At 39.7% G+C, this 20,821-nt stretch overlaps 9 protein-coding genes across 9 annotated transcripts; 4 read left to right on the plus strand and 5 right to left on the minus strand.

Annotated features, from left to right (window-relative positions):
• Nucleotides 1-245: 245 nt before the first annotated feature.
• Nucleotides 246-1,309, plus strand: V1514DRAFT_285256 (chitin synthase III catalytic subunit; the record flags this gene model as incomplete). Its single annotated transcript, XM_066925167.1, has 3 exons — nucleotides 246-275; nucleotides 395-430; nucleotides 485-1,309. The coding sequence occupies 3 exons, from the start codon at nucleotides 246-248 to the stop codon at nucleotides 1,307-1,309; spliced, it is 891 nt and encodes a 296-aa protein (XP_066781323.1).
• A 401-nt stretch (nucleotides 1,310-1,710) lies between these two features.
• Nucleotides 1,711-3,042, minus strand: V1514DRAFT_336790 (uncharacterized protein; the record flags this gene model as incomplete). Its single annotated transcript, XM_066928593.1, has 2 exons — nucleotides 2,310-3,042; nucleotides 1,711-2,251 (listed from the first exon to the last, which is right to left on the minus strand). Coding segments are annotated over exons 1-2 (811 nt in total), but the record flags the coding sequence as incomplete, so codon positions are not given.
• Nucleotides 3,043-3,985: 943 nt separating this feature from the next.
• Nucleotides 3,986-6,357, minus strand: V1514DRAFT_298403 (general substrate transporter). The gene is made up of 4 exons (XM_066925487.1): nucleotides 6,005-6,357; nucleotides 5,864-5,941; nucleotides 5,669-5,754; nucleotides 3,986-5,615 (listed from the first exon to the last, which is right to left on the minus strand). Exons 1-4 carry the CDS (start codon nucleotides 6,058-6,060, stop codon nucleotides 4,237-4,239), a joined length of 1,599 nt encoding a protein of 532 aa, XP_066781325.1. The 5' UTR covers nucleotides 6,061-6,357; the 3' UTR covers nucleotides 3,986-4,236.
• Nucleotides 6,358-7,244: 887 nt separating this feature from the next.
• On the plus strand, nucleotides 7,245-9,974 carry V1514DRAFT_369618 (armadillo-type protein). Its single transcript, XM_066929952.1, has 2 exons — nucleotides 7,245-9,202; nucleotides 9,259-9,974. The coding sequence occupies exons 1-2, from the start codon at nucleotides 7,381-7,383 to the stop codon at nucleotides 9,570-9,572; spliced, it is 2,136 nt and encodes a 711-aa protein (XP_066781326.1). The 5' UTR covers nucleotides 7,245-7,380; the 3' UTR covers nucleotides 9,573-9,974.
• On the minus strand, nucleotides 9,939-11,677 carry V1514DRAFT_298410 (Ssl1-like-domain-containing protein). The gene is made up of 2 exons (XM_066925488.1): nucleotides 11,048-11,677; nucleotides 9,939-10,966 (listed from the first exon to the last, which is right to left on the minus strand). Exons 1-2 carry the CDS (start codon nucleotides 11,668-11,670, stop codon nucleotides 10,117-10,119), a joined length of 1,473 nt encoding a protein of 490 aa, XP_066781327.1. The 5' UTR covers nucleotides 11,671-11,677; the 3' UTR covers nucleotides 9,939-10,116.
• A 708-nt stretch (nucleotides 11,678-12,385) lies between these two features.
• On the minus strand, nucleotides 12,386-13,073 carry V1514DRAFT_336800 (SRPBCC domain-containing protein). Its single transcript, XM_066928594.1, has one exon. It carries the CDS (start codon nucleotides 12,960-12,962, stop codon nucleotides 12,519-12,521), a length of 444 nt encoding a protein of 147 aa, XP_066781328.1. The 5' UTR covers nucleotides 12,963-13,073; the 3' UTR covers nucleotides 12,386-12,518.
• A 102-nt stretch (nucleotides 13,074-13,175) lies between these two features.
• V1514DRAFT_336801 (uncharacterized protein) lies at nucleotides 13,176-14,216 on the minus strand. Its single transcript, XM_066928595.1, has one exon. It carries the CDS (start codon nucleotides 13,992-13,994, stop codon nucleotides 13,665-13,667), a length of 330 nt encoding a protein of 109 aa, XP_066781329.1. The 5' UTR covers nucleotides 13,995-14,216; the 3' UTR covers nucleotides 13,176-13,664.
• A 1,722-nt stretch (nucleotides 14,217-15,938) lies between these two features.
• On the plus strand, nucleotides 15,939-17,682 carry V1514DRAFT_298414 (uncharacterized protein). Its single transcript, XM_066925489.1, has one exon. It carries the CDS (start codon nucleotides 16,040-16,042, stop codon nucleotides 17,249-17,251), a length of 1,212 nt encoding a protein of 403 aa, XP_066781330.1. The 5' UTR covers nucleotides 15,939-16,039; the 3' UTR covers nucleotides 17,252-17,682.
• Nucleotides 17,683-17,738: 56 nt separating this feature from the next.
• On the plus strand, nucleotides 17,739-20,809 carry V1514DRAFT_311422 (uncharacterized protein). Its single transcript, XM_066925793.1, has 2 exons — nucleotides 17,739-18,203; nucleotides 18,281-20,809. The coding sequence occupies exons 1-2, from the start codon at nucleotides 17,861-17,863 to the stop codon at nucleotides 20,680-20,682; spliced, it is 2,745 nt and encodes a 914-aa protein (XP_066781331.1). The 5' UTR covers nucleotides 17,739-17,860; the 3' UTR covers nucleotides 20,683-20,809.
• Nucleotides 20,810-20,821: the final 12 nt, after the last annotated feature.

The following is a 20,821-nucleotide window of genomic DNA, read 5'->3' on the forward strand; positions in this document are numbered from 1 at the left end:
TTGGTTATTATTTCGCGGAATATTTCTGTACGAGTATCAAGTATTAAATTGTAGGAATGAATCCAGGTTTATTTAATTTATACGCAACACGGCTTGTTATCAACCATGTTTTGTGCGGATCGAAACATCTCTTTCGACGTCGACGTTCAGACCTTCAATTTTCTAATCTGTCTGGTTCCTGAAACAGCAAAAGGAATAGCACTTCCTAATTACCGGGTTACGCAATAGACTTAGAATAGTTAGCAATGGCAGTCACAAACTATGGCAATTTTAATGTATGTATTTTTATTTGGCTAAATTGTATTGTTTATTACGAATCGAAAATAGCGTTTGATTCGTATACGTTTTTTATTGCTTGTCATTGCTGTGAATTTTTTTCTTATATTTTAATTAGAATTTCTGCTTTCATTCATCTTTACCAGCGTGCAATGTAAGTATTACACGAGCTGGTTCTGCTTCTCACTATTAACATTACCTGCGTTAGCTTTTTCACGATGTCCCAAAAGGTTGTGATTTGACGGGGTTTTCGACCGTAAATGATCACAGCATTGGAAACCTTGGATTAATGGTGGTTTCGTTTATTGCCATAATTATTAGTATTTTGTTTATCGCATTTGCACAAAGACGAAGTGGAGCAGTTGGCAGAAAGGAAATGCAAATTCTCTTCTTCTCATACATTATCGTTGCTCTTTCTGCCATATTTGCCAGTGGAGGATTCGTTACCAATTTTAGAATTCTTGCATGGTTTTCAGCAATTGAGATTGGTAGTACGGCATCAACCGCTTGGCTACTTCTGGTCAACGCCGTCGTCGCTTACCAGCTTCTTCCAGATGGCGGATTTGTGTCTATATTTCTTACATTTTTTTCTGGACTTGCAGTTTTTATAGGGGTTGGATATATGGCTTTAGACTCAGCATTTGATTGGAGTGGGCAGTTTGAATCTGCACCCTCTCAGCCATATTTACTCCGCAACTACGCAATATACTCAACCTATCTTCTTTTCCCGATCGTGGCTATTTTCGTGTATTTAATATTGCAAGTAAACCTTGTAATTTTTGTGCTTCGCGAAAAAAGGCCATTAATCTTGTTAATATTTACTTTTTTGCTTTTCATTATTGGACAAATCTTTGAATTTGTTGTTTCACGATATATTTGTTCAAACACCAACGGCAAGATTGACGGCTCACTGTTTGCCAGCTTGTTTACGCTTTTCAGCTTTGGAAGCTTGTGGGCATATTGGCACAGCATAACTGAAGATGAGTGGATGGGGCAAGCTCTAGGATGGGACGCCGAAATGCGCGAAAAATAATGGATCCAAATTTTATATACCGACTGACGTATGATCCAACAAAGTCTTTGCTTTTTGCAATCTACGTATTTTAACCTTAGAATTTTTATTGGCTTTTCGTTATTTCATTACCAATTTTTTTGATTGAGGAATTATTTATTTTTATTTTTTGGTTAGGCGCAATTGGTTCTACAATAATATGGGTGTTCGTCATATACTTGGGGAAAATACTGACCTTGTTTAACAGCCTTTGGCGTTTTACATTTTATTAATCTTTGCTTTTGCAATATTCAGTTTCTTGCATGTTTGCATATTCATGTAAGCATATACGTTTACTATATTTATTAGAAAAGCATCTGTACATTATAAAAAATTTGTTTAATATGGAAAATATGAATGTTCCGGATTGTTTTAAGAAAACGAAAAAAAAAAAAAAAAAAAAACCAAAATGAAAATGAAAATGAAAATGAAAATGAAAATGAAAATGAAAACTATGACAAACTTTTATGCTGGGCATATCCAATGTCAGTCAGGTATTGCACTTCTGTGTCTTAAATTCTCGACCATCATTATTAAAAAAGGTAACACTTGATAGGTAAATGTCAAATACAATAATTTAGATAGTATATCGATCATGCCTCTCGAATTTAGCGTTGTGACCTTCTAGATGAATACTTGCCCAGGCTCGTCGAACTTCCTTGCTATTATTGTCATAATAAAAAATAAAATTACTTATAAGTCGATTAAATGACCCTTAATTATATTAGATTTTTTTCCAAAATTCCATTTTCGTCGGTATTATGATAACTTCGCAATTGATCAGCAGTATCCTCTGTAGAGCAATTAAATTTATATATGAAGACGTTTTTGTTGGATGCATTGGAATTAATGATACGATAAGCACATATAATGTGCTTTTTCAATCGAGACGGAATCAAAGCAATAAGTTGGCTGAGTTCTAACCTAGTTCTCTGTTAGAAAATTGCCCAAAAAAAAAAAAAAAAGCCAAAGAAACACGTACTTCGTCGTCACTGTTGCCGAGTACGAAACGGAATTGATATCGCCACTCAAAACATGAAGAAGATGCGCCAAATTTGTTATTTCTGGATTCACGAAGGCTTCACCAATTGGAAGTTCAGTTGAAAAATCATGCTTTGAATCCAATAATGCATGATAGTATTCCAAATTTTGCTGTGTTGTTTCATGGTTATCTGTACGACTTGGTCGAGATGCTTTTTCGTGATTCATAACGCTGAATTTATCAGCAAAACGCTTGTTGGAACATGATTTATAAAGACTATGTAAGCTGGGCAGGCGATACCTTTTTAAACTTCGAACCGAAATTTCATAATCTTTTGCCTCTGAAGTATTGCTGGTTGTGTCAGTGTCGGACAAAGACGTCCTGCGATTGTCTGGCAATTGGTTTCGTGCAAGGTTTGCTTGGTCAATTGATTGCTCAGCAGTGCCAGGGGAAACCCATACTTGCTTCAACGCATTAATAACTTCTTCATTTGTATGCCTTCTTTGATTTGGACATCCAAAACTTTGCCTTGAAGTTTGGATCTTTGCTATGAGTGCGTCCAGAGTGAATGAATTAATGGACGGGCTTTTCCTGTCCGACGACGAACTCATTCCTGGTACGCCTGGGACAGTATTATTCAAGAAAACATAAATTTCTAGTGAATATATAAATCATGTATTTATAATTTAACGCAGCACCTTTTTTTTACGACCGTCATCAATTATCTCGTATGTCGTGTGATAAATACTATGTAATGCTGACAATTGACAACCCCTGAACCGGTAGCCAATTTACCCCTACCCTATTATTAGTTATTTTACCTTATGTAAGTCAGAATTTTGTGCAATCGCTTGTAATTAATCATATAGCATAGACAAATCGTATAGAGCAATAGTATTTTTTATTAGGTACACTTAGCGTAAATATCCATTTCTGCTGTCACTTCGTTGTTTCGTGGTTCCTTCTAAAGTGTCCATCTTAAAATATTTTTTTATGTCTGCGCTGAGAATTTCGGTGGGTCTTGAATCTTCGCCTGACTATGTCACATATAGGATTGCATGAAAACAGGCGGTGATCTTTGATTGGAGGAGGTTGGACGGTCATTAAGCGGCCGGGATGCCCGTTCCTAAGGAACGAGAGTTTGGGCAGACAGAAACAACGGTCCGGCAGGCCATCGTTTGGCAGGTAGGGGCAGCAGCCTAACTGACATGCGAGCAACCACCACCGCGACGAATACCTTACCTCTCCAATCTAAAGATTATTACCCGTTTTTACGTAAAAACGCATGCAAAAAGTCTATACCAGGCCATTCTGTGCTTGTCAAACTATTGTCCTCAAACCGCTGGCAGGCCTTAACAACAGACCGTAAAATACGAAAGTCGCAGCTATTGCTAGAAGCATTAAAAAAAATCTGTGCGATACCCACTGTTTGATGCGATACCCACTGTTTGATGAATATCATTAATAAGGATTTTTGCCATGCATTAGACACGCCTAGTATATTATCCCTAAAAATTTTTTTTGTTATCACTTTAAATGCTGAACTTGTTTTCATTAGTAGCAATATCATCGCCTCAACCTTGCGTACTCTCTTAGCAAATTCTTTGTCTCATACTCATTGAGCGCGTAAGATTTTATTTTTTTTTATAAAACGGTAGTTTATCAGGGCAAAAAAAAAAATTACAGAAAAAACTATATTTAACAATAGTTATATAATTTATTGGAAACTCCTCAACCGGCTTACATTATATCCATCCTAATGTAACACAATATGCCTAAAAAACAAGTTCCGACCGTTGAAATCAGTAACCTTTTAGCAAAAGAAAGAAAAAAAAATGCTGCAAACGGTGCTCCTATATAAACTAATTTAACAAATTATCTTCCCCGTCACGTCTATTTGTAGCCGAAAGCACAGCTAGCTGCTAACTTAATCTTCATGACCCCTTTCCCTTTCCCTGTAATGACCACGATCTTTTCGCTGGTGGTCAAAACTTAATGACGACCGAGGCCTGTCAATGAATGCCTGTTCTTCAGAGGGCCTGGCAGAAGATGCCAATGAATTAACAGATTGGCGGCGGCCATCTTCAAGGTCATCCAAATCATCTCGCGGTATAGGCGTCTGAGCCACTGAATCTCCAAACAGCTTATCCATGTCTTCTAATGAAACGCCTTTTGTTTCAGGGTACGTAAAGTAAACCAACACAAATGACATCAAACAGAAAAAGGCATGAAGTAAATACATCCTCCAAGCGATTAATTCTTGAAGAATTGGAGTCATTTCACCAACAACAAAATTAAAAGCCCAATTTGAGGCGGTCGAGAGCGACGCACCTTTGGCTCGAACAGAAAGTGGAAGAATTTCGGGAGGGTACAACCACGGAATAGGACCCCAAGAATATCCAAAGAACGCATTATATATAATAACGAAAAGTACCACCATATTCGGCGTAGAAGGAACATCTAGGTATATGGAGTATGATATAAGTGAAAGTGAGGCGGCCATGACGATTGCTCCCGAAAGCAAAATAGCACGACGACCCCAGCGATCAACCAAAAACCAAGGAGGAATTGTGGAAGCGACATACACCAAAGCATTAATACCGGTCATAAGAATTGCGTTTCGGCCAATCCAGCCGGCCTCCTCAAAAACAAGAGGCGCATAATAAGAAATGACGTTAATACCGTTAAGTTGGGCAAACGCCTGAGAAGACATTGCGATCAATACTCGTTTTCTATAGCGGCGCCACATTTCAGAATAAGTTCGTTCTCCTTCCGCCCTCATAAGTAGCACGTTTTCTTTGATTTCATTAAACTCCTGCTTGGCACGAGGATGCTCGGTGTCACCACCAGCGTGGAGATTGGCAATGACAATAATACCCTCAGTGTCGTGATCGTGATCTAACAACCATCTAGGAGTTTCAGAAATAATCATCGAGCCAGCAAAAAGCAATGAACCCATAACACATTGCAAGAAAAGAGGGATTCTCCACGACAGATCACTCTCAAGGAAACTGCAAATATAATCTACCCAGACTGATGATGCATATCCAACAACGTTTCCGGTAAACTCAATACAGGCCAATCGTCCGCGATGATGAGGAGGTGAAATTTCAGATTGGTAGACTGGTACGATGGTCGATAACATGCCAACACCAAAACCAGATATGATTCTGCCTAAAATCATAGAATTCATGCCAATAGTGAAAGCTTGAAAAGCTCCACCAATAACAAATATAATAGAGCCATAAAATATGGTTTTACGACGACCAATGATATCGCCGATACGTCCCACGATAAGTGAGGAAACTAGAGCAATTAGTAATGATGGCTTGTCACTAATAAAAACTGGAGATACTTACTTAAAGCACCAATCTCAAGAATGGCTACCATTGTTCCAAGTTGCGCTCTTGTAGGTTGATGGAAATAATCCAGAAAATATTCACCACTAAAAACGTTAGTTTAGGACATTATACGACGTGTGCAACTCGTGTAGAATAATCAATAATCCGCCGCACTTTAAACAACTTAAACAAAAAATAACAATAGATACGTACGTGATGATGCCTGACATAACTCCTTGGTCATATCCAAATAAGAAGACACCGAGAGACACGAAAATGGACGTGAAGTAGCTGTAACAAGTACACGTTAGAACATGCTTAAAATAATTGATGATAAATAGAAGAGCTTCATACAGTAACGGCTTCCCTGTTAAGGTGCCTGTAGTTTTGTGTGCCTCTATCCGATCCATGACTAGCTATCAGCTTTTAGCAAGACGGAGGAGCTAATCGCGCAGATTCGAAGTACGCCCAAAGAGTCGGCGACATGCGTCTGAGATGTAGTTTAGAATTCCGCGACAACGTTTAAGCACGAGACGAGGTAAAGAGCCAAATTTTAAATAATATGAATGAAGTGGCTATTCGACTATCGATATTGAGACGAAATGGAGTAATACAATTAATTGCAAGACCAGGTATTGCTGATGGATAGTTAACATAAACGCGGGTTGCGCCTCTGTGCTTTAATGAGTGTTTCGAAGTGTGCGCAGGGTGCGCAGGCATGCAGCATTTGCTCGAAAGCGGCTAGTGGTAGTCATTGTGTATCTAAAATTCATGGCGATAACGGCATATCTGCTGCAACATGTGAAAATTTGTAACTTAACTGCCACTCCGATAGTGTCTACAAATAGGACGGGTTCCCGGCTTGAACCAAACCATCAATTACAGTTACGGTAAATCCATATTACAATTGGCTTCTACTGGTGCAAACCTGTCTTCTCTATAGTACAATATATATAGTTAAAGGTATATATAGTACGGTGCATATAGTTAATACTTCACCGAAACGGCCCCTGCGAAGACCTCGTCGTCATACTGCATCGGAAATTAGTTCCCCTTGCAGCAGGGCGGGTAACACTTGCTTTTTTCTTCAGTGATCAGAGCCCGTACCCTGACGTGCTTCAGATTGAACGACGCTTATATAATACAGATGATTTGTGTGAACTATTATTATTCAACGATAATACATAAGCCATTCGCCATTCGCCATTCATGCTCATGTCGTTATTTATTATTGTACAAATTGAGATCAATTATCTGTTGATGGTTGTTTTTGGGTGATTATGGAAAAATGAGAAAATGACTAAAACAATCTTATCGCGATCACCGACCGACTCTGTGCATTGTTGGTATATTCCCCACGCCGTATTTTAATGGCTAAATTTCCCATTTGCGTTCATTTTCTTTCAAAAAAAATTTGTGTAGATGTATATACTATATAGTAAACATTGTTTTTGTAAATTAGTATTTTTTTTATTTGCACATATTGTTATATATATATTGTTATATAATTGTTATTGGCGTGGTTGTTATGGAAACTAGGGTTTCCGTTTTGGAACAAACGTCAACGCAACTCCGCTCGTTAACTGTTTACCCCGTTCCATTGTAATCTTAAACTACCATACAAGCTTTCCTCTTTTTAACAGCATAGCCAACATCTTTAGTTAGTTGTCGTTTTAGCCTGTTTAGCATTTTGTCATATTAAAACTACCTGTGAAATAACTTTTTTGCAAATGTCATCATCATCTTCGTCTCTTCATGAAAATGAGAACGAACATATCTTGCCGGCTTCTCTTCTTGACGACGTCGTAACATTGGAATCACGACAGCAATTTCAGTCCAGTATTGTGCCATCTGTTGGCTTTTCCTATTTTTTTCCAACTTCTACAGGCGAGCAAGTAATGCCACTGCAAATTGATTCGAATATTGTAAATATCGCCGGATCTCCAGCAAAAGTCGAACGTGAAGCATTATTAAGTCACCTTGACAACCAAGCAAAACTTATTGAACTGCAAAAGCAAACTTTATTGACACAGCCATTTGTGGAATTGGCAGAATATCAAGATGATAATGCTTTTATGCCGGAAATTCAATCGGATGCTACAAGTGAAATCGCTCGGCTAAGGTATGAATTACAGAATGTTCAGATGAAATTAAACAATATTGGCGTGACAGATACTCAATTTTCAAACACATGGGCATTGCCTATTGCAGATGATGTCTTTTATTCTCAACCACCGCCAGATCATAATCGGTTGTCTAATCGGTTGCCCGCCGACTATGGACCCATCGGTGCAAGTATCTGGCAAAATGTTTCGGGTCCGACTTCAGAGCATAGTAGGTATCCACAGCTTCCCATGGGAAATAATAATTTACGATCCAAAAACATGGACGTTTTATCCCAGTCATTTTCGTTTAAATCTGCTCAACCACTAAATTTACAGACGTCATCGGAAAAGGATGGGTGGCCATCGCAAAGTGGTAGGAAAAGAAACCAAGGAGGTAATGGAAGTGGTGGTGGTAGTAGTAGCAGCGGTAGTGGCAGCATTGGCACTAATTGGTCACCTGATTATGATATGCGACATGTATCTACTGCATATGGCGCGATTGGAACTCCACTGTCGGTTCATAGTAAGGAATTCATTCCCGGTGGTCCAGCTGTTACTGCCAATTACATTGCGCTGACCGAACCAATAAACTACAGACATCTTCTTGAACGGTCAGTGAATTGTAACTGGAAATACATTGTTGATAAAATAGTGAACAACAATGATCAGCAAGCATCAATCTTTCTACAACAGAAACTGAAAATTGGCTCTGCTGACCAAAAATTTGCCATTATTGAAGCAATTGTTGAACAGGCGTATTTGTTAATGGTCAACCGATTTGGTAATTTTCTTGTGCAGCGGTGCTTTGAGCATGGCACTCCAGAACAAATTGAAAGTATTGCTCGTGCCATACAAGGAAACGTGCTTCTTCTTGCCATGGATGCATTTGGATGTCACGTCGTTCAAAAAGCTCTTGATTGTGTTGATGAGAGGCTAAAAGCAGACATGGTTATGGAACTTCTCAATCGCGTATCTGAAACGGTTGTGCATAGGTATGCTTGTCATGTATGGCAGAAGCTTTTTGAACTGAGCTGGAAAGGTCAATCGCCACCTATCATGGCTTACGTTAACAAAGAGTTAAAAGGCATGTGGACACAAGTTGCTCTGGGCGAGACGGGTAGTTTGGTTGTGCAAAACATTTTTGAAAATTGCGTTGAAGAAGATAAGCGCCAGTGCATTGAAGAAGTGTTAAAAAATCTTGACGAAATTGCTCGTGGCCAATGGGGCAATTGGGTAATTCAACACATGGTTGAACATGGCGCACCTAACGACATGAGCAGAGCTGTGGCCATCGTTATCAAAAATGCGGTAGCTTACTCCACAGATCAATTTGCATCTAAAGTAATTGAAAAACTTATTAAATGTGGTGGCCCCGAGGTTGTGGATCGATACCTTGAAAAATTGTTCGAAGGAAGACCAGACAGGCCAAGAATTCCTTTGATTGACAGTGTGTTTTCAAATTTTTTGATACTAAATCTATACTAATTCATATTTTTTTTTAAGTTGCTTCTGACGCTTATGGAAACTACCTTATTCAGTACATTCTGCTGAGTTCTACCAAACCTCAGCGTGATCTGGTTGCAGCCCAGATTAAAAAACACATGGTTTCACTTCGTGGTTCAAAATGGGGGTCAAAATGTACATGGCTTGTTGATCGTTACAAGACTCAGTCGGTACATGTGCCTTCAGTCACCAATGGTCATAGTGCAGAGGCAGTGCCTTCTTCATTATCATCATCGTCATCGTTGTCATCAAATGAACAACAAGGTCATCACGGCAGCCATTTCAATTTTAGAGATGCCAGACGTCCACGTTAACATGACGAGGCAGTTATAACTTATTATCATCGATCTTGTCTTGTTGATTTATTATAACATTTGTATTTTTAATTTTTTATGTCAGTATATTCGATGGGAGGTTTGTTTTCAACACTACAATGGTTTACTTACAGTGCATTATATGTTTCCGGCGTCCTTGGGTTTTATTTTCAGTTTCACAAAGAAAAAATTTAAAAAATAAAAAAAACAAAAGCACAAATATATTGATTATACCGCATTTTGATTGATATCACTCAGCTGGTTTTTTTTTCCAATGAACTTTTTCAAATGCATTTCATCATGCTATTTCTTCTTTTTATCTTACCTTTATTGTTTTACGTTCTGTATATAGAGCTTAGACGAGTGGATGAATCATACTTTATTGGTTTTTTTACTTTTACCCAGATTAGTATCAAAAACTGGTAATCTAATATCGAATAAATTTAGTAATATTAAATATTTTGTAATCTATATCAAATATAACGCCAAAAAAAAAAAAAAAAAAAGGTAGAATTTGGAAAAATGTATGCTTCATTGTTTCCGACTACGTCGGTGCATTAATTGGATCTTGTAACAGACGATCGCCAACATTTTTGTTTTGTATTCTGTGTAAAAACTTGTTTTTAAATGATTCGCATCCTGGACAGTTATGAAGCACTTCATGAGCAAACAGGTCACAATCAATACAAAAATGTTGCCTGCAATTAGGACATTGAAACCGCCCACTGGACCTGGCGATGCTTCCATGAGTCGTAGTCACGTGACTGCTGCCAGTTTTCTTGGACAGCTTGATCTTGTGTGATGGAGGTAGCTGAAATCCAATTTGGCATGAAAAGCAGGCAAAACTTTTTGCCGCGTCTGACCATGATACTTCATCCCAGTTTTGAAGTGGCATGAGATGATGATATGAGCGAGCAAGATGGGTGGATAAAATAAGCGTGAGACTGCAAGAAGGACATTCGGTTGGGATGGAGCATACCTTGACTCGACATCGGGGGCAAACAAACCCTCCCTTGACCAATTTTGAATGGCAAGCGCAAAAAGTTGGCGACGCTTCCACGATACGAGATGGGAACCCCATGCGCATGAGTTCAGAGTTTGAAGACTTCTTTGATGACGATGAACGTGATGCAGCCGGTGGCGTGCAAGAATATGATAACAATTCTTTAAAATGGGGTTCATTAAGAATCACGCCGTAAGTGGACGCGTCACCAGAATTTGTCTCGATACATAGTTCCTTGCATATGGCAACTTCGGCAGCCAGGCCGACAACCCGACAACGTACTTGCTCTGCTTTTAGTGTCTGAATCGTGTTGTGAATGTTTCCCGGGTCACAAGATAAAAGTGAACCGAATATTATGACCACTTCCTTTGTTCCATGTGAAGGCACATGACTGTGGTAAGGTTAGATGTAACTCATAATTTCCAAAATGAAATTAAAAAAAAAAAAAAAAAAAAAAAAAAAAACCACTCACTATAATGCACCTCGTGCCATTTCAAGTGCGTTTTGAAGTGACGGGTCACCACTTGGGTCATTATTTCGTAATTCTTGTAAAGCAGCAATGTGATCTGAAGGGTTGCCACCAAGTTGACTTACCAAAGTTGCGAGCCCGTCTGTCATTCCAATTATGCCTAATTGCGATATTGGATTTTGTTCAAAATAATCAGACACAAATTGAATCGCATAAGAAATTGATAACTTGTATCGGGTAGGCCGCAAATCTTTCTCTGCCATTGCAGACGACAGGTCCAATATTAAAATCAAATGCCGAATGATGCCTCGTTGCAACGGGGTCGCGTCGTAATGTAATCTTTTCCGTTTACCTGCCTGCACCAGATCTGCCACAATTCCTTCCAAACTTCCAGCCGCATCTTCCTTAACCAAATCCCAAGACCGCTGGATTGAATCTTCCCATATGTAACCACCACCAGTTGATGACCTCAGGTCTGCATTTGAAACAGCCGGACGAGTCGAAGCTGATCGTGCACGATTAGATCTGGTGGATACTCCACCTCGAGAAGTGTCAATGTCACTAACTGATCCTGCATAATCTGAATCTGGAGACGATGCTCGATAAGAATCATCTGAGTCAGACATTTGCAACTCGCCGCGCTATAAAAATCACATTGAAAACATATAATTAATATATCGTTGTCCCAGGGGACGGTACAAGCACCTTGTAAAGTGTAATTACTATTAAGCTGCATATCTGGCTACAGTTTTCACGACAATTAGAATAATTTTTGCTTGCTATTTCAATCCAGAGCTTGCAGACTTAGAATGAAGTCTATAAGTTGTGATGGAATGTTGTGTAATAGTAAATTTTCACGGGCGATCAGATTTACAAAGATTGTGGTAAACAGAACTTTATAACATAGCGTGCATTTAGGTAGGAATGGTAATGGCAATATCGAATCATATTTCTATCAATTGGCAAAAGCTTGAGGTTGGGTGAACTTAGTCGCTATTAGGCTCCCGTAATTTTGAAGATTTCGAAATTTGATTACTGTTTGTTACCTTTTTCATCTCCGCATTCAAAGTTTCGGACACGGATAAGGCGGGGGGTATACTTCATTAAGTATCTAAATTGTTATATACATGACTGGATAATGGAAGATTATTTAGATTATTTATGCCATATACCATTCAGGTCAAATGATTGTATGTGACATTATTTAAAGATATAAAGCAACTGCAAAAGCTATTGAGCCAGTAAAGTGCAGTCACTATACGGTATTTAAAAAGTTTATAAACAAAAATTTTGCGACCTGACAATTTAAAATTTTTTCTTTCTAATTAATTGTAGATAGTGATGTTTTGCATTTTTTGATTATTATTTTATTACTTACCAAACTAACAAAAACTCGGTTATTTATAGTACATTTCCTCCCATGTTTTTCTTTTTTTTTTTTTTAAAAACAAAAAAGCTGGAATAGCCACGTAAACTATAACGATTCAACCCTTTGTTTCAACGCTTCATTCATGGCCTTGAACCCTGCCTCCGTATCCCGCAGAACACCACCAACAAACGGGAGCAAAATGCCGGAAAATTCTTCCCATTGCAAGAATTCAGTATCGTGACCGTTTTCGGCTTGCTTAAACTCAAACACATGACGACCGGTGAACAAGAAGTTAAAATAAAACTTGCCCCTCCATGCAAACAATTCAGGCGAGTTATCGGTAACGTGCGGTGTCATGTGAACCTCGTCTCGATTTGGTGGCTTCACGGTAACTTTTAAGTGAGACCCGACCGACTTGTCTGCCGAATCGCTCGAAATTGAAAGAATAAACGGATTCCACTCGGCATATTTTTCAAAATCAAGAATCACGTCTCGAACCTTGGCAGGAGCAGCGTTGATAATGATTGATGTTCGAATAGATCCTGTCATTTGAGAAAAAACAACCTGATTTGTCTACGCTAATGGATAAGTAGATGAGAATGAGATAAACCGATAGGAAAATGGTTGATGTATTTATACGCCGCCAGATCTTTACAGTCGATGGCTGGCACGTGCGCCAAGACGTCAGCGTGTCATCATCGCCTTTGTTCGAAAAAAATATTTTTCAGGGGGTGATGTGCATTTTGAGAAAGTTTTTTGCAACTTGTCGTTCCCTATACAACGTTCTTTTTAATTTATTAATTTAGCTAATATAATATATTTCATGTTGTTAAAGATAATGTTTCCAGTCTGATTCTAGGTTTCAGGATTGCGCGATGACCCAATGATTTACTTTGACTTCTATACCATTATTCCGAAACTTACCATATTAGTAGTTGTCTGCAAGTTGGTACTTCATCATCCCGCAATTCAGTTTCAACACCGTTTAATACGGCCGCATGTCCGTCAGCCTGTAGATTTTGGTCAACATATTCTTGGTTTGGTGCCTTGTAGTTTCCAGGACCAATAAAGTCAACGACATCGTCCAACATTTCAGTTAGAAATCGAACATCGCAACTTTATACATATGTTACAAGTCAGTCATCTTGAGCAACAAATCATTTAACCAATTCAGGATTCATACAGGATTAGGACCTTTGCAGCCAGAAAAGACATGACATGGCATGACCAAATAAGTTCAAATAAATGAATTTAGATGAACGGACGCACTTCGATTAAGAATGAATTGAGACAACACACAGCCAGCGATATAACTAATATTGAAAATCGTGGTAAAAAGTTTTTTTCGTTACTATACAAATGCAAATTTTTTTTCATGCCAGAAACAAATGCGTTGCCGATATTAGAATTGTCGAGGGTCTTAATTAAGAGAGACAGTAGTCGGGCTTCTGAATGTAACAACGCTCCTTGGGCGGCAGTCTGGATATATTTCAGAGTTGGCCAAGTGTTTTTGCGAAGCAAGTTTGACTTATAATCAATCTTGCGGTCAATGAGCACTTTAAATTTTTTTTTGAATGTCATCACGAGTCCAGTTGCCAGATCTGCAGGCACAGAAATCACCCTTGGAATTACTCACCGTGCGAACAGAAATATATTTTAAAAAGTTAGCCGCTATGATCCCTTCAACAAAAAAATATATACAAATAAGAAGAAAACTAAGAACCAGTGGGACTGTATTCCGAACTTTTTTCGTGAATCAGCATAGAACTGGCGAGATATGGTATTTATTTATATGCCTGCCGATTAATGGACATGAGGCCGGCGTGGGTATCATGACCATAATAAGACAAGTGTTTTGACTTGGTAACGTGTTCACCCATCGTGCATTCACAGCTTTTTTTGCAAACATTAGTGAAAATCATTGATTGCTACCCATGAACTGAGGACAAAAAACCCATGTCCCCGACCCCTTGGCTGGTTTACTAATTACCCTTTTTTTGCGCGCAAAAAAAATTTTTAATGCAACTAGATTGCAATAATATTAATGTTAATTCAAATCTTTATTATACGTAATGTTAGGTGCTGCCGAGGAGGCGTCTTCTATGGCATTTAAAATGTAGGCACCAGTGAATCAGGAGATGCATTGTGTCTAATTCCAATAATTATGCATATAAAGTTCTGAATATAATTAAGCAACTCTGAGCATACCTTTTTGTCAGTCAAGTATATATAGGTACCGGTAGTAACGAAAACGAAAATGTCATGATGTAGCAAGTAATAAAGTAACCGATAGGTCTAATGACTAATGCCGAGATGATTATTTATGAATTATGATTTTAGCACTTAAAACTTATTTTTTTTAATTTACCTATGAGTTATTAGCGTAGTTATAGGAGGATAAAATGATGTTTGCTATGCCGGACAATATGATGAATGGTCTTTTGGCAAAGGGAAGGATAATTGATGATAATTAGTAAAGCGTTACAAATTATTATAAATTCAACTATAAAACCAAACTGCATGACATTTATTGTCTTCCTGATGAATACGAAGAAACTTCGAAGATCAAACTCGCATGACAAAGAAAATGTCTATACGAAGTACACATGGTAAGTCATATCAGGTTGGAGACTAGTCTAATTGCATCTTTGACAGACTTGAGTTTCTTTTTCACATCACGAGATTTTCTAGTTTTCCTCGCTATAACAACCACATAGTCCATTAAAATTTATAATTCTATAAGTACTTAAAATAAAGGAGTTAAAAAAAAAAAAGATTAATGAGATTTTGTGTGGATGGACGGTTATCATGTGTTGAAGAATAGTCAACAAAGACAATACAATACAAGGAAAAGGGCCCGTGAAGCCGCTAGACGTTCTGAAGCGATTGCCGAAGGTGATGGATGGCACCGAGCCCTTTTCCTTGTATTGTACTGCTTTTGTTGAACATTCTTCAACACATGAGTCCCCTGCCAAACGGGCACTTTTTTCCCTTTCGGTAATAAAACGTAATCTTACAATATGTGCGGCATGCATCATAATTGTACGTGCTTTAGTAGAACTATCTATATATTGGTTATGTACTGTAGGTTAATTTATAAATAGATAACTATATAACTCATCTTGTATTACGTATAGCTAGTTTATGCAAGCATTTTTATATTTTATTTTAAAATTTTTTTTTTTTTTCATTTCAGGTATTGCCGCCAACCTTAAATTATAGCTTAATGCGAGACATGACGACGATATATATAATACGGCACAGAAACCAAATTGAAACACAACAATAACGAAAAAAAAATACACCTGCTTTGTTTTTGTAGACTGAGACAGGAGACGTTGAATAATGTAGATTTGTAAACAAACTAAGAGGTATAGTTATGTATATAATAATATTAAATGCCTGCTGGTTTACATAACATGTTGAACAGAAGTTACCCGACCCACGCTAAGCCTAAACAATTACTGAGCGACGCGCGTCCTCAACCCTTTGCCACAACACTTATAACCACCGGCACGGCCACCAGGCTTTTCATTCGTTTACCGGAAACACTTGAATCCAATCCTGCAAGGCATATTAACTGTCATCATCACCATTATCATTCTGTTGAACAATCCAATAACATAATGGCCACTTACTTCTCGATAGATGATTTCTTGTATGACCATCCTCAGTCTCAGGCTACGTTCAATGTCGCAGGCGCCATGAAATCAGATCCGAATAATTTAGTGGCTTCCCAACAATACCTTGCCCCCCCTGCAGTGGTTCACCCGGCAATTCTGACATCTCCACAATCATCATACGCTGAATCAGAGGATTCCGATCATGACGAACCAGCAATCTTACTACCCAATGAAGTGATGACAAGAACTATGAGCGCAAGTTCTAATGTCAACACTGCGTCATCTTCAACGTCGAAAAGGAGACCTAATTTGAACTCTTTGGACGACGACGAGCGTCTTCTTCAATCAGAAGAAGGCAAGAAGCTTTCGTCCAAGGAACGCCGTCAGTTGCGCAACAAGGTATCGGCCCGTCATTTCAGACTGCGACGGAAGGAATACATCACTCATCTCGAGCAGCTCGTGGCTGAAAAATCTACTGAGGGAAATATGTTAAGATCAGAGAATGACAGCTTACGAGCCGAAAACAAAAAGCTTATCGAGGCCCTGTCTAATTTGAGTCTGAATGCTTCTACTTCACCGGAGGCAACCTCAACATCGGCCAGCTATATTTCAACTCCTGAATCTATTCCTGGCTCGTCCATTGAAAGCGCGTCCGACATAGATTTTTTTGGTTATCAACAATCATCATCATCATCGTCGTCGTCACAAGCCTTTTTAAATGACTTGGCCGAATATCCATTCGAACAACAGCAGCAGCATCATGAATATCCACAGCAGGAACCCTCTCGAGCCCCGCGCATCAATCCGCGAATTGTCAATCTTCTCCCCACATTTAACTCTACAAAGGATACCAACCCTAATTTGGTAGAGTGGCCATTAGCTTATGGAGTTAGCTCTACTGCGCCAGGACTGCCTTTGAGTAACATGCAAGTGTTCAACACTCTTATTCCTGAGTCACTTGCTGAATTAGAAAAGGAGCAAGATGAGGAGTCTGATAGCAAAGAACAAGCTAGCGAGGACAAGCCAGAAGAGCCAAAGACTACAGTTACAGTCGAGGTTCTTTCATCCAAGCCGGATAAGGAGGAGTCCTGTGATAAGTCGACCACTCCTCTTGATCAAGAAGGCATCTGGGAAGATGCCCGAAAGGCGGCAGAAGAGGTTTACAAGAGACTAGGCGTTCATCTTGCCGGATTGTCTTTGGAGGAAAATGCATAGGCTACGACAGTGGGTACTGCAGCAGGATGGTTTGGCAAACATGAAATTTAAATTCTGATTTTACGGAGAGCGTTGGGCGTTACATATATATATATATATATATATTTCTTTTATTGTTTTATTATTGCTTGTTTACAGTGGTTTTTATATGATCTTCACTTATTGTAACACAGCCTCATTAGCAAACCTCTTATGTAAGCGCCCGTTTGGTTAATGCCGTGGTCGAGCTGGATATAAAAGTGGACACTTAAGCTATGTGTCATGCACAGTCCTGACCGTCTTGAAACGTCATGCCGTGAAAGGACTTGTTGAGTATCTGTATAGATATAAGATGTTTATTATATGTGTACAGACAGATGCTATCCATTGAACGACATGAACGAGGTTCGCTGCTGTCACCCCATATCTGTGTCGATGACCGTGCGTGGTCGGTGTCGAGGGCGCAACATTTAAATGTCTAAAAACCATAAACTCTTCTTGTCTGCGTAGCTTCTCCCTCACCACCCAAGTTCGTTCGTTTTGTACTCCCAGCCCAATTCTTGCTTGCCAATTTTTTTTTTCCTTTGCTGGGGCAAGTCACGAACGATATCTATTGGCTTGTGAACTGCCATGGATCCGCCAATTCCTCTTACGAACACGCCTGGCGGTCATGCCACTCGTTCGCCTTCGGCAACGTACTGCACCATATCCGCGACTGAAACCGCCGCCAGGCTTCACACCTCACTTGAGCGTGGCCTTGAATCACCGCAAGATGCGACTTACAGGCGAGGCGTGCATGGATTGAATGAGCTTTCTACAAACACAAAAGACAGCATAATTTGGCGATTTTTGCAGCAATTCTACGAGAACCCGCTTATCCTGCTCTTGCTAGCGTCCGCCGCGGTTTCATTCTTCATGGGAAACTTTGACGACGCGATATCAATCACTCTTGCCATTCTCATTGTCGTTACTGGTATGTTTATTTTTAATTGTTTATATATTATTTCTCATCAAAGTTGAATTGAATTGACCTTTTTTTTTTTACTACAGTGGGCTTTGTTCAAGAGTATCGATCTGAAAAATCACTGGAAGCTCTTACTCGACTTGTCCCACATCATGCGCATCTTATTAGAGGCCCAACTACGTCCACTGTATTAGCCAGTATTCTTGTCCCCGGTGATTTGGTATCTTTTGCAGTAGGCGACCGGATACCGGCTGATTTGCGAATCGTCAAAGCTGTTGATTTGCAAATTGACGAATCCAACTTAACCGGCGAGAACAGACCGGTTAGTAAGGTGGTGGATCCAATTGATGCCTCGCAATTTTCATCTGTTATTCCCGTTAACGAGCGTCGGTCGTGCGCGTTTATGGGCACCTTGGTTCGCGATGGTAATGGCACTGGCATTGTCATTGGTACCGGAACCTCGACCGAGTTTGGAAGTGTTTTTGCCATGATGAATGAAATTTCCAAACCAAAGACTCCGTTGCAACAAAGCATGGACAAGCTCGGCAAGGACCTGTCGTACTTGTCATTTGCCGTCATTACTTGCATTTGCCTGGTTGGCGTGTTTCAAGGTAGAGCATGGTTGGAGATGTTCACGATCGGTGTTTCACTTGCGGTTGCTGCAATCCCTGAAGGCTTGCCAATTATTGTCACGGTGACTCTCGCTCTTGGAGTATTGCGCATGGCAAAGCGAAGAGCAATCATGCGCCGACTGCCTTCGGTAGAAACTTTAGGCTGTGTTAATGTTATTTGCAGTGACAAGACCGGCACGCTCACAATGAACCACATGACTGTCACAAAGGCATGGACGATCGACATGCCTCAACTTCTCGACGTTGTCGATGGTCTTTCGGCTGATGGTGATAACGCATTGATGAATACTTTAGTGATTGGATCCAATTGTAATAATTCAAGGTATAACCAAGACGATCGATCATATGCCGGTCCACCTACCGACATTGCGCTTTCAGAAGTTTTGGAAAAATTTAGATTAGAAGATGTCCGGAACAGCAGGGTTAGAGTTCATGAAACACCGTTTTCTTCGACCAGGAAATGGATGGGTGTTGCATCCAAGACGGAAGAATCAGCAAGTTCAACCATCCATGTCAAAGGTGCATACGAAATAGTTCTTAAATTTTCCAATCACATTTTAAACAGCTCAAACAAAACATTACCATTAGACGCAGCACGGAAACAAAAAATTATTGATGCTGCCGAAAGCATGGCTCAAAAAGGGTTGAGAGTTCTTGGATTTGCTCTTGGCACTGGCGAAACGACTGAGAATCCCAGTGGATTAACGTTTACTGGACTTTTAGGCATGTACGATCCGCCACGGCCGAACGTGACCAAGTCAATATGGCGGTTAGCTCAAGGTGGGGTCAAAGTAATCATGATTACTGGTGATAATGAGGTCACGGCCAGCACCATTGCCAGGCAGATTGGCATTCCGTTATATGGAGGTTCAGGCAGCGTGCGGGGCAAGGCTGTCATGAAAGGCGAAGAGATTGAATCCATGAACGACATTGAATTGCAGGAAGCTATCAACACTGTGACCGTGTTTGCTCGAGTCTCGCCTGAACATAAAATGAAGATCGTGCGTGCGTTGCAAGGTCGTGGTGACGTGGTTGCCATGACCGGTGATGGCGTGAACGATGCGCCTGCCTTGAAAATGGCTGATATTGGTATTAGCATGGGCAAGATGGGCACGGACGTGGCCAAGGAAGCTGCAGACATGATTTTAACCGATGATGATTTTTCCACAATTCTTTCAGCCATCGAGGAAGGCAAGGCAATTTTTTCCAACATTCAAAATTTCTTGACGTTTCAACTTTCCACGTCGATCGCCGCGTTGTCATTGGTTGCACTCGCAACCACTATCGGATTGCCCAACCCGTTAAACGCGATGCAGATTTTGTGGATTAACATTTTGATGGACGGCCCGCCTGCACAATCACTAGGTGTCGAACCGGTCGATGCTGCCATCATGACCAAGCCTCCGCGAGACCGGAACGCGCCCATCTTGACCGGAAAACTTCTTAGCCGCACCGTGCAATCTGCCGTGTTCATTTTTATTGGCACCATGTTTATTTACATTATTGAGATGCACGACGGCGTTGTCACGGCCAGGGACACGACCATGACGTTCACATGTTTCGTGTTGTTTGATATGTTTAACGCGTTGGCTTGTCGATCAGCTTCCAAGAGCGTGTTTGAATTAGGACTACGATCAAACAAGATTTTTAATTTTGCAGTTGGAGGTTCGTTATTGGGTCAGTTGGCAGTAATTTATGTGCCTTTCCTGCAACGAGTTTTCCAAACTGAAGCCCTGTCATTAACTGATTTGGCCTTGCTGATTGTGATTGCATCATCAGTACTGATAGCGGATGAGATTCGGAAATACCTTGCCCGGCGGAAAAACGGATTTTTAGGATACAGTGTGAGCGTGTAAATATAATTTATATAACCCATAGTTATAAACTATTTGTATTAGAAAAAAAAAATTCGGTAATTTGGAACTTGTCATGTAATCAAACATAAATATGCGTTTTTTCAGTTTTAATTGTATTAAATAGAACTTATATTTTATT

The sequence above is a fragment of the Lipomyces japonicus genome (assembly GCF_038497905.1).
Source record: "Lipomyces japonicus strain CBS 7319 unplaced genomic scaffold V1514scaffold_53, whole genome shotgun sequence".
NCBI lineage: Eukaryota > Fungi > Ascomycota > Lipomycetes > Lipomycetales > Lipomycetaceae > Lipomyces > Lipomyces japonicus.

What these genes read in the sequence shown, in the direction of transcription:
- V1514DRAFT_298414 (XM_066925489.1), top strand. Translation starts at nt 16,040, where the DNA reads ATGGCCACTTACTTCTCGATAGATGATTTCTTGTATGACCATCCTCAG.
- V1514DRAFT_336800 (XM_066928594.1), bottom strand. Translation starts at nt 12,962, where the DNA reads ATGACAGGATCTATTCGAACATCAATCATTATCAACGCTGCTCCTGCC.
- V1514DRAFT_336801 (XM_066928595.1), bottom strand. Translation starts at nt 13,994, where the DNA reads ATGACATTCAAAAAAAAATTTAAAGTGCTCATTGACCGCAAGATTGAT.
- V1514DRAFT_298410 (XM_066925488.1), bottom strand. Translation starts at nt 11,670, where the DNA reads ATGTCTGACTCAGATGATTCTTATCGAGCATCGTCTCCAGATTCAGAT. An exon ending in ATGGCACGAGGTGCATTATA is followed by an intron (nt 10,967 to 11,047) that starts GTGAGTGGTTTT and finishes ACCTTACCACAG; the next exon opens with TCATGTGCCTTCACATGGAA.
- V1514DRAFT_298403 (XM_066925487.1), bottom strand. Translation starts at nt 6,060, where the DNA reads ATGGATCGGATAGAGGCACACAAAACTACAGGCACCTTAACAGGGAAG. An exon ending in TTAACAGGGAAGCCGTTACT is followed by an intron (nt 5,942 to 6,004) that starts GTATGAAGCTCT and finishes TACTTGTTACAG; the next exon opens with CTACTTCACGTCCATTTTCG. An exon ending in GTTATGTCAGGCATCATCAC is followed by an intron (nt 5,755 to 5,863) that starts GTACGTATCTAT and finishes TAACGTTTTTAG; the next exon opens with TGGTGAATATTTTCTGGATT.
- V1514DRAFT_369618 (XM_066929952.1), top strand. Translation starts at nt 7,381, where the DNA reads ATGTCATCATCATCTTCGTCTCTTCATGAAAATGAGAACGAACATATC. An exon ending in AAGAATTCCTTTGATTGACA is followed by an intron (nt 9,203 to 9,258) that starts GTGTGTTTTCAA and finishes TTTTTTTTTAAG; the next exon opens with TTGCTTCTGACGCTTATGGA.
- V1514DRAFT_311422 (XM_066925793.1), top strand. Translation starts at nt 17,861, where the DNA reads ATGGATCCGCCAATTCCTCTTACGAACACGCCTGGCGGTCATGCCACT. An exon ending in CATTCTCATTGTCGTTACTG is followed by an intron (nt 18,204 to 18,280) that starts GTATGTTTATTT and finishes TTTTTACTACAG; the next exon opens with TGGGCTTTGTTCAAGAGTAT.